Source organism: Leptopilina boulardi, unplaced genomic scaffold (genome assembly GCF_019393585.1).
Source record: "Leptopilina boulardi isolate dan_hultmark-lab unplaced genomic scaffold, ZJU_Lbou_2.1 LbouV2_132, whole genome shotgun sequence".
NCBI lineage: Eukaryota > Metazoa > Arthropoda > Insecta > Hymenoptera > Figitidae > Leptopilina > Leptopilina boulardi.
The window spans coordinates 81,745-92,271 of record NW_026137677.1 but is presented as its reverse complement, the minus strand read 5'-3'; the positions used below and the strand labels follow the sequence as shown (position 1 = coordinate 92,271).

Sequence of the window (10,527 nt, the reverse complement as noted above, 5' to 3'; positions counted from 1 at the left end):
CTACCCAACGCTGCATTTATATATGGATAAAAACTTAACGTTGCCCACGCGACGCATTATTAATCAGGATCGAACGACTTTGATCTGACTATATACCGGAACTTCTGATTTTATTATTTAAATTAAATTAAAATTTTTTTATTAAAATAGAAATTTGAAAATTTCATTTAAAATGGCTTGTAATTATAAACACGTGACACATTGTATTTTTGACATGGATGGACTCCTCCTTGGTAAGTTCAAAAATTGAGTCATTTAAAATTTTTCTTTTCAAGGACACATGTATTATACTTAATTGATTTGACAAATTTGCAACTATTAAATTTATTTTCTAATTCTGTGAATTAAAGTCTAAAAAAAATATTTCTTCATCGGATGATGTAATTTTGAAATTTTTCAGAATGATGACATTTGGTTATAACTTTTCAGGATATAGAATATTCCTTATAATTTAATGTAGTGTCAATATATTAATTTAATAATTAATTGAAAATTTATCGTTTATTTATCATTTTTTTTTCGTCTTTGTGAAACAAATAAACTACTCAATGTCAAGGTGAATGATGTTTGTATCTAAATTGTGTCATTTTCTATTAAGTGCTTTAAAAAAAATTATTATCTATATTTTTTTTACATTGCGAACAATTTTATTGCAGTTTGTGATTACCTAATTCAGGTGAAATATTTATATTTTATGAATTTTTTTTGAATGTTTATAGGTTCTTCCTATAAGAATACAATAATTTTTAGACTTGATGAGAACCGTAAAAGGTTTGGCATTTTGTATTTTTATTTTCTTTTAACTGCGCTGTAAATTCTTTATCTATTTTTAATTAACAAAAATGAAAAAAAAAATTGTTACACTAGTTTAAAAAAAAAAAATTAATTTACAAGGTTTCTATTTAATATTTGCTGCATGTTTTTCATTTGGTGAGCGAATAAATTATTTTTATAATATATAATTTGGTGAAAGGAAATTTTTTTATTGCTTTTTTGTTTATAAATCACAAAAAATAATTTGAAAATAATTTTCATTGTCCAAAATTTGAAGAGTATTTATGCTTATCGAACAAACAATTGAAACGAAAGTTAGTTCAATTCGTCCATTATAATTTTTTGTATACTTTAAATAATTTTTTTTTAAAATTATTTTTTACATGGCCTTAAAGGATAATTATAATATTAATAATGATGATAATTATCATTGAAAGCCATGTAAAAAATACTTAAATAAAAATGAAAAACGAGTGTAAAAAAAATTGTCAAATTTTCTTTTTTTTTTTTTTTTTATTTAAAAATTCGATATGGATTAATTTTTGTTTTGACTGCGTTCGATTCTTCCTTAAATTTCTTGTAATATACAATTTTTGTTTTTTTTTCTTTCGCGAAACTCATTTTGGAATAATAATGAAATAAGTTGACTGAAAATTCCACGCAGACACAGAAAGGCTATATACTGAAGCATTTAATCGTATCACTAATGCTCATGGAAAACAATTCACATGGGAACATAAGGCACAAACAATGGGTTTTAAAACAAGAGAAGTCTCATTGTGGACAATTGAACATTTGGAATTGCCAATAACTCCAAATGAATTTGAAAAACAACTTTTAAAATTATACGAGGAATTATTTCCACAATCACAATTTTTACCAGGTGATATTATTCTCTTCTTTTTGTTTCATAATTAACGTTAGATATTTATTTTGCACTGTGCAGATTCAGAAAGTGTATACAAGCAAATATATCAAACAATAGTATCTAAATATGGACATACCTATGGAGGTGATTTGGCCTATCAAGTTCTCGGAAGGCCGGAAGTTGTAGGGGCCGATCTTATAATAAATCATTACAAGTTACCTATAACTATTATTGAATTTCAAGATATTTATCACCGATTACAGCGAGAACTTTTCGTACATGTTAATATGATGCCAGGTTAAAAAACAAAAGTGTATTATGTTGTAAAATTGTGGCTTTTTTAGTTTTTTCGTTTAGAGAAAGAGAGAGAGAGAGAGAGCGAGAGAGTCATAATATATTTATTAAAAATCTTATCATTATATTCATTTCAAAAAATAGTTTTCAGACTATTACAGGCCTCGAATTATACGACTTTTACGACTTTTTTTTTTACAACATTTTTAAACAAAATATGTTTTTTTTTTTTTAGTATACAATGCAGATCTTCTTTATTTCAATTATTTAACAAATTTTTAAACAAAAATCTTCACTAAATTAATTATTTTTATTAATTTTTATGAAAATCTTCACAAATTCAATAAGAACTATTTTTCAATTAAAATTTTTATGGAATTTAATAATTGTTGATAATTTTGAATAAATTAGCAAATAAAATTACCAAAAATTTTTAATTCAAAATCACTTGACATTTAATTATTTGCAAAAATTTCAATTATTTTCAATGATTTTTATAATATTCTTCGAAAATTCAATTATCTGAAAGCATTTTTCAATTAAAAACATTTGGAATTCAATTTTTGTGTGTGAATACTAATAAATTCCTCATCAACAAAAATCACTGAAAATTTCTCTTATTATAATTATTGTCTGAAATTTAACACAATCTTTTGAAATTCAATTATTTTCAAAAATTTCAATGTAAAAGCTTCTAAAATTTTCCATATAAAATTTTTTGAAATTTAATAATTTCAATTATAACTCTCCTCAAATTCAATTATTTTTATTGATTTTTATAATATTGTTCGAAAATTCAACTATCTGAAACTATTTTTCACTTTAAAAGTTTTCAAATATTATATTTTTGTTTCCAATTTCTAATAAATTTTTTAGTGAAATCATCAAAAATTTTTAATTTAAAATGACTTGAATTTCAATAAATTTCAAAAATTTAAATTGTAAAATAAAAAATGTTATCTAAAATTATTTGATAAATTATGTAAAATTTAATTATTTTCTGAAAATTAACAAAATCTTTTGAAATTTAATTATTTCTAAAAATTTCAACTTGAACTCTTCCAAAATTATTATTATTTAGAAAAAAATTTTATTTAAAAATCTATAAAACTTTAGGGGAGGGACCGGTGAAATTTATCAACTCAACGAAATTAATGTTGTTGTGGGGTATCAATTTTTTTTCTGCCATTATTTGCGATCTACAATTATTCTGAATTATCAAAATAAAAAAAAAATTTGTTGACCATTTTAGAAATTGTTTTTTTTGAAAATATTAAAATTTTTTAAAGTCCATACGTTTGGTTGTTCAGAATCATGAAAAAAACAAAAAAATTACCGATAAAAAATAATAAAAATTATAAAAGAAGTTGAATTTTTAAGAAATAATTGATAAAAATTTAAACCAAACATAATTGGTTTGGTTTAGGGGTAGCAAATTTTCTTTTTTTAAATTTTTTTTTAAATCTGAAATCATATTTCACTATGAAAAATAAAAATAAGTAATTTTCCACAATTTTACAATTTTTTTTTTTTTTATTTTTCAGAAATTTATTTTTTTTTAAATTTAATTTTTTCAAAATCCATACGATTGATTGTTTACAATCATGAAAAAAGTGTATAAAAAAATTAGCAATGAAAAATAATAAAAATTGCGACAGAAGTTTAAATTTTTAGTTTTTGAAAATTTCGAGTTTTATTTAAAAAAATTATTAATGAATTAATTGTTTTTCAATTTCCCATTGTATATTATAGTTTTAAATATTCAATATTAAAAGAAAAAAAAAATTGACAACATTAAACAGCCTTAATTTTGAAAAGTTGAAATTTCAGCGGTCCCTCCACTTAATTAAGTATTGCCTGAAATTTTTGTTTGACCATCGAAACTAAAAAACAATGACAAAATTTTAAATTCGAATAAATTGCTAAAATCTGACTTTAAAAAAATATAAAAATGAAACTTTAAGAATTTTTTTTTTTTGAAATTTGTCCTTTTTAAATAAAATTTTGAAAATTTGTCTTACAATTAGTTCGATTCTGAAATATTTGAAATAAATTTTCTTGATAATATTAATTATAGAATTAATAAAATGAATTTAATATCTAAGATTAGTTATTTAAAGTAAAATATACATTAACCAATTAAATTTTGTTAAAATAAAAAAATCGACTAAAACAACTTTTTTTGTGCCTTAAAGTCGATCCGAGGCCTGGTATTACTATTTCCTTTTTTTAAAATGAACAAATTTTTATTATTTTAATTTTTCTTTTCTCCTAAAAGAATTTTTTTTTTTTTTTGCAACGAAATATTTAATTTGTTTTTTTTAAATTTTTTCATTTTTATGATCTTTTGAGACTTCCGAAGAACATAAATCATATTATCATCTCTATTGGTATCATATTATATAAAACAAAAACATTTATTTATATGTGTAAATGAAAAGCACAATCAATGCACATTTAATGGTCATTTGCATTTTAGTTTGACTATTATACATATATATATTATTGTATATTGCTGTTTGTCATGCACTTATAATCTGTAAATCAGACTGAGTTTCAGGAAATTTACACTTTTATGATGTAATAAGATTCTTTCATTAAACTGCAAATACGGGAATAACAACTTTAAGTTTATCTGATAGGGGAGATAATTTAATTTTTATTGGAGCTTAATACCAATAAAAAGTAAATTAACTTTTTACATTTTTCAAAAAATAATAATAATAATAATAATAATAATATTAATTTGAAAAAACTGTTTAAACATATTACGTCCACAACGTTTTAGAAAAGAAAAATTTCATGCGAAAAATAATTACTGGCTATAATTTTTTTTTTTAATTCACTGACGTAAAATATGTTTAAAAGAAAAAAAAATTGAATTGAAAAATTATACATTAAGAAAATTTTTATTTTTTAATATTTATTTATCTTTTGTAGTAAAATCATAATTCAGAAAATCTTGAAATTTTTTTTAAAACTAGGAAAAATCATGAATTTTATTCTTAAATTTTCATAAATATTTTGTTAATATTATTAGTTTTTATTGTCTTATAGATAAAATTTATCGTAAGCTCTTAAGAAAAAAAAATTGCAGTTTTTTTTTTTTGTAAAAAAGAAAAATTTTCTAAACATGAAAACTCAATCTGATTTTATCAATATTCTTAATACACAATTTTCTTTGCATACTTCTCATGTAGAATGTCCGAAGTATAAATTTTTGGTTTAATTTCAAAAATCTGATATAATTTTCTTTTTTTTTCACTTAATTATTGTAAAATTTGATTAAAATTTACCCATTTTTTTTTTAATTTTTATAGAAATTTTGTATAATTGTTTAAATTTTGTTTAATTATCTATAAATTTCTAAATAAATCTTAACAAAATTTTTTTAGGATTTTTGAAATTGAATTATAAACCCTATATAAAATTATTTTGATATTAAATACCATATTTTGTAAATATATATGTTAAATAATGTTTGTATTTTATCAATTCTTTTTTTCAATAGGCGCAGAAAGACTTTTGATGCATTTGAAAGAAAATAATATTCCAATTGCATTGGCAACAAGTTCAAGCAAGGATAGTTTTGAATTAAAAACAAAAAAATTAACAGACGTTTTCAATTTATTTCATCATAGAGTTCTAGGTGGTTCTGATCCTGATGTAAAAAAGGGAAAACCTAATCCCGATATATTTTTGGTTGCGGCTGATCGGTTTCCTGATAAGCCAGATCCTTCGAAGGTATATTTTTTAATAAACATTTTTAATATATTATTGAATTATAATTTATTTTAACATGCCTCGGATTTTACGAGTTTTTCTAACTTTTTTTTTTCAAAAATACAATTTTTTCGACTTTTTTGTACAATATTTCAAAAATAAAATACAATTTTTTTTAGTATACAATGTAACTTTTCTAAATTTAATTATTTAAAAAAATTTTAATATAATTCATTCCAAAATTTAATTCTTTTAAAAAAAAATTACTGTAAAATTTAATTATTCACAGTAATTAAAAAAAAATTTTAGAAATTTCAATTTGATATCTTTGGAAATTCAATTACATTTTTAAAATTTCAATTTTAAACCTTCTACAATTTTCAATATAAAACTTTCTGAAATTTAATTATTTCTAAAAATTTCAATTATAACTCTTCGAAAATTCAAAGATATTCAAATAATTGGTAGATAAATGATTACGTTAAAAGTAATCAGACAAATTTTTTGTGGTTCAAATATTTGGGGTCGAAAAAATTAGTTACAAGTGTTAAGGGGAGGGACCGCTGAAATTTTAACATTTCGAAATTAAGGCCGTTTAAGGTTGTCAATTTTTTTTTTCTTTTAATATTGAATATTTAAAACTATAATATACAATGGGAAATTGAAAAACAATTAATTCATTAATAATTTTTTTAAATAAAACTCGAAATTTTCAAAAACTAAAAATTTAAACTTCTGTCGCAATTTTTATTATTTTTCATTGCTAATTTTTTTATACACTTTTTTCATGATTGTAAAGAATCAATCGTATGGATTTTGAAAAAATTAAATTTAAAAAAAAAAATAAATTTCTGAAAAATAAAAAAAAAATTGTAAAATTGTGAAAAATTACTTTTTTTTTATTTTTCATAGTGAAATATGATTTTAGATTTAAAAAAAAAAATTAAAAAAAGAAAATTTGCTACCCCTAAACCAAACCAATTATGTTTGGTTTAAATTTTTATTAATTATTCCTTAAAAATTACAACTTCTTCTACAATTTTTATTATTTTTTATCGGTAATTTTTTTTGTAGGTTTTTTTTCATAATTCTGAACAATCAATCGTAGCGATTTTTAAAAATTTTAATATATTTTAAAAAAATAGAATTTCTAAAATGGTTAAAACATTTTTTTTTTAAATTTTCATAATTCACAATAATTTTAGATCTCAAATAATGTCAGAAAAAAAATTGACACCCCTTAACAACATTAATTTCGATGAGTTTAAATTTCATCGGTCCCTCCCTTTAAAATTACCACTTCTTTTGCATTTTGAAGTCAATCCAAGGCCTGTATTTATATTAAATTATTTAAATTTTTATAAAAGTCAGATTATTATAAATATAATTATATAATTGATTATTTTGTCATTTTCTTTCTTTTTTTTTAAGTGTCTTGTCTTCGAAGACGCTCCTAACGGAGTTGAAGCAGGAATTTCTGCAGGAATGCAAGTTGTTATGGTGCCAGATCCAAATTTACCAAAGAGATTTACAGAAAAAGCAACAATGGTAATAAATAGTCTAATTGATTTTAAACCTGAAGAATTTGGTCTACCACCGTTTAAAAATTAAAACAAATTTTTCTCACAAACTAATAAAAAAAAATTAGACAAAATAATATTGTAATACATTGTCACATAATCCTACATATATATATATAAAAAAAGTAACAAAATTATTACCTTTATTTTGTAATAAATACTTTTAATTAAATTATTTTTCAATACTGGATATAGTTGACAAAAAAAAAAAAATATGTAAATAAAGAAAAAGTTTATCTCAAATATAATTGAAAGTTACTTTTTTTTTAAATTCCCAAAGAAACGTAAATTTTATCTGAATTATCAAATTCCAAGTTATTTTAATAACTAATTTTAATAATAAAATATATATTTTATTATATAAAAAATTTTATATTGTAAAATTAGACGAAAACAAAATTTTTAAAATATAAATATAATTAAAATTTAAATTTTCTATTTAATTAAAAATTCTACAAGTTTATATATTTTTGTTTAAAACAATTTAATAATTTTGCTTTAACTTACATACTTTTTGTACAGGCATTCAATAAACTAAATAAATTATATACTTTATGGTTGATCTCTATTATTGAGAAACATTAAATTCCTTAACTTTACTGAGAATATCATCTGATTTTAAATTTGCTAATGCTACACATTTTTCTTTTCCATATTCTGTAAAATAAAAAAATGATAATATTATCGTCAAGAGGCAATTAAAACAACAGAAGAAGAAGATAATATTATCGTAATAGTTAAATATTTAAAAAAAAATTTAAGTTTAAAAAACCATTAAAGTCAATGTGTTAACTCTTTATTATTAAAAATTTGATGAATAATTAAAAAAAAACAATTGAATAATAAATAATGTATTTTGATTTTCATTTGTTTACTTACCAAAACGAGCATATAATTTGGGTTCAATTGCTGAACATTCTCTAATTAAAATTGGAAAATAAGGATTGTTGTTTTTTAAAGACACATATTGTTGTTCGATAAATTCTCTAAAAGTATAATAAAAATTTATAATATTCAATAACTTAAAATTTTATCTATATATAAAAAAAATGAATTTTTATTTTATGTCAAAATTTCTCACCTAGCACCTTGACTCGACTTTGATGTTTGACAAAGTAAAATTCGTAATTCTTTTAAATGTGGCCCAAATTTCACTGCAGCCATTATTTTTTTAAATAATATTTATTTTATTATTGACAATTGAATATAAATTATAGTAGTCTTGATTTTCTCTCTAGGAAAATATTTGACTTCTGCTTTTTATGTCGTCTGCTATTTTTTTCGATAAAATTCGATATATATATATATACATATATTGAAAAGAGATGAAGAGATATGAATTGGACAAATTGCAGTGATGGGTACGTATAATACGTGGTTTTCTACGTGTATAATACTACGTATATTACGTCCCAGGTTTTCTACACGATGTATATTACATTTGATCACGTGATTTAAGAGCGGCAATTTTAAATTCTTCATTAAAATACATCATTCATTACTTTACACTATTGAAAGAGAAAGTTGATTGGAAGATTGGAAGAGGAATATGAAGAGGAATAGAGATAATATAACACAACACGTTCATCATATGTTACTGTAGATGTTAACGCCAGCAATAATATATTTAATTTTATAATAATTATATATGATTCAAAAAGATATGATTTTAAAAACAAGATGTGCTTTATTTGACAATGGTTTTTTAACTTTTAAAGTAGTAAAAAAATGTGATTAATAAATAGACACAATATTTTTTATTAAAAATATTTATTTATCATACGTGCAGTATAAATTAATAAATTATGCTTGTAAAAGTTGTCGTCTTCAATTTTTATATACATATTTATATTCAATTTAAGAATGTATTAATTACAATTACAAATTTTAGGGGTACTTATCCACTTTATCCAAAATGCTTTCCAATTCATCAATACTCATTATTCGAATATATTCACAGAATGGTATCAATGTATCATCGACAAAAATTTTTATTTTACATTCTGGTAGTACTGCAACTCTTTTTCTAACAAATCCATTATCTTCAACTTGTTGAAATCCGAAAAATGATTTATTTCCTTTTGTAAAAACCCATTTTTTTGAAGGGCGTTTCACTGAATCAATATTTGTTTGCAAAAACTCAAACGTACAAACATCCGTTTTTATATCACATTTATTCAATTTTGACATTCTGACCTATAAAATTAAATTCAATTTAAACTATTAGTATCAATTTCCATTATACATAATTGTGTTTATAAATAATTAATCTAAATACGTATATAATTAATATTGAAAATGACACATTATACTCAATACTTTACATTAAACATATACTTACTGCTTTGAACAACACTATGGGAGTGTAATTTTCTTGTAAATTATGAATTACATTAAAAAACATTCACAATTTTGTTACAATTCCGTTTCAACATTTAGTTGCTTGATAAATGTTGTGATATTCGTAATCGCGTCAAATAGCAGACGATAATTTCAATGTTTCTATATTTTCACTATAGGTTTGCTAGTGTCGCGAACCTACCAAACACTGAAAGGCAGTCGGAAAACTCGGAACATATTCGTTTTGCATAGTGGGGGCTCCTTATACTACTTCGTGATTGTCAGTCTAGTCGTTTGGTATCTCCCAAAATAAACAATTTTTAAATAAAAACCAGTGTTTCATAATGTTTTGACAAATTAAACATTTAGCAACATTTTTATCAGTGCCTATAGCTCTTTCATCCGCTCAAATTCCATTTTTTCCCAGGGCAAACCCTCTTAAAAAAGATTTTCTTTTACTTTTTCTGACCATTTCTATTTTATTTTAAGACTTTAATTTAAGGCCATGTGAGACAAAGACACTTTTTGGTAGTTCCAAGTATTCTCGAAAATGAGAAGAAATTTCGGGTTGAAATTTTGAGGAATGATAAAAAAGGGTTGAAGGAATTGGGCCGTTCTACTTATTTACTGTAATTGAATGCGAAATAATTAAAAAAAAGTAATTAATAGTGGAATTAATAGGTTTTTGTTATTTCTTTGAGCGGCCACTAACTCGAATTGGCGCTAGTTCCTGGACCACTGATACATTCACGCAACGTCTGTGTGTACCCCCGCCATGTTGACTTCAACTTTCGTTCAAAAATGGGAATTTTCAAACTTTTATTTTTAATACTTAAACGCAAAATATTGCTTCAAACCGAGAACAGCGCCTTTCTGAATGCTATTCTCTATCATAATTTACAAATTTCAACAAAAAATTCTTTACCATTTTAGAGAAAACTTGGTAAT

The 10,527-nt window shown here is 22.2% G+C and overlaps 3 protein-coding genes across 5 annotated transcripts; 1 reads left to right on the top strand and 2 right to left on the bottom strand.

Moving 5' to 3' along the window:
• The first annotated feature begins 16 nt into the window (after positions 1-16).
• LOC127291345 (pseudouridine-5'-phosphatase) lies at positions 17-7,487 on the top strand. Of its 3 annotated transcripts, XM_051320422.1 has the most exons (5): positions 22-233; positions 720-771; positions 1,439-1,657; positions 5,448-5,680; positions 7,091-7,487. In XM_051320422.1, exons 2-5 carry the CDS (start codon positions 756-758, stop codon positions 7,268-7,270), a joined length of 648 nt encoding a protein of 215 aa, XP_051176379.1. In that variant the 5' UTR covers positions 22-233; positions 720-755; the 3' UTR covers positions 7,271-7,487. The 3 variants fall into 3 exon arrangements, with proteins under 3 accessions (XP_051176377.1, XP_051176376.1, XP_051176379.1); XM_051320420.1 differs by lacking the exons at positions 720-771; positions 1,439-1,657 and adding an exon at positions 1,721-1,939 and having other exon boundaries at positions 17-233; XM_051320419.1 differs by lacking the exon at positions 720-771 and having other exon boundaries at positions 20-233.
• Positions 7,488-7,653: 166 nt separating this feature from the next.
• LOC127291347 (NADH dehydrogenase [ubiquinone] 1 alpha subcomplex subunit 2) lies at positions 7,654-8,533 on the bottom strand. Its single transcript, XM_051320423.1, has 3 exons — positions 8,321-8,533; positions 8,119-8,225; positions 7,654-7,896 (listed from the first exon to the last, which is right to left on the bottom strand). The coding sequence occupies exons 1-3, from the start codon at positions 8,401-8,403 to the stop codon at positions 7,808-7,810; spliced, it is 279 nt and encodes a 92-aa protein (XP_051176380.1). The 5' UTR covers positions 8,404-8,533; the 3' UTR covers positions 7,654-7,807.
• Positions 8,534-8,776: 243 nt separating this feature from the next.
• LOC127291343 (uncharacterized) lies at positions 8,777-9,854 on the bottom strand. Its single transcript, XM_051320416.1, has 2 exons — positions 9,581-9,854; positions 8,777-9,435 (listed from the first exon to the last, which is right to left on the bottom strand). Exons 1-2 carry the CDS (start codon positions 9,641-9,643, stop codon positions 9,127-9,129), a joined length of 372 nt encoding a protein of 123 aa, XP_051176373.1. The 5' UTR covers positions 9,644-9,854; the 3' UTR covers positions 8,777-9,126.
• Between the last annotated feature and the right edge of the window lie 673 nt (positions 9,855-10,527).

Excerpts from the sequence above, each read along its gene's own strand:
- LOC127291345 (XM_051320420.1), top strand. The coding sequence starts at position 173 with ATGGCTTGTAATTATAAACACGTGACACATTGTATTTTTGACATGGAT. Across the intron at positions 234-1,720 it reads CATGGATGGACTCCTCCTTG|ATTCAGAAAGTGTATACAAG; the intron begins GTAAGTTCAAAA and ends TGCACTGTGCAG. Across the intron at positions 1,940-5,447 it reads ACATGTTAATATGATGCCAG|GCGCAGAAAGACTTTTGATG; the intron begins GTTAAAAAACAA and ends TTTTTTCAATAG.
- LOC127291347 (XM_051320423.1), bottom strand. The coding sequence starts at position 8,403 with ATGGCTGCAGTGAAATTTGGGCCACATTTAAAAGAATTACGAATTTTA. Across the intron at positions 8,226-8,320 it reads AAGTCGAGTCAAGGTGCTAG|AGAATTTATCGAACAACAAT; the intron begins GTGAGAAATTTT and ends TTATACTTTTAG. Across the intron at positions 7,897-8,118 it reads CAAATTATATGCTCGTTTTG|AATATGGAAAAGAAAAATGT; the intron begins GTAAGTAAACAA and ends TTTATTTTACAG.
- LOC127291343 (XM_051320416.1), bottom strand. The coding sequence starts at position 9,643 with ATGTTTTTTAATGTAATTCATAATTTACAAGAAAATTACACTCCCATA. Across the intron at positions 9,436-9,580 it reads CCATAGTGTTGTTCAAAGCA|GTCAGAATGTCAAAATTGAA; the intron begins GTAAGTATATGT and ends TTAATTTTATAG.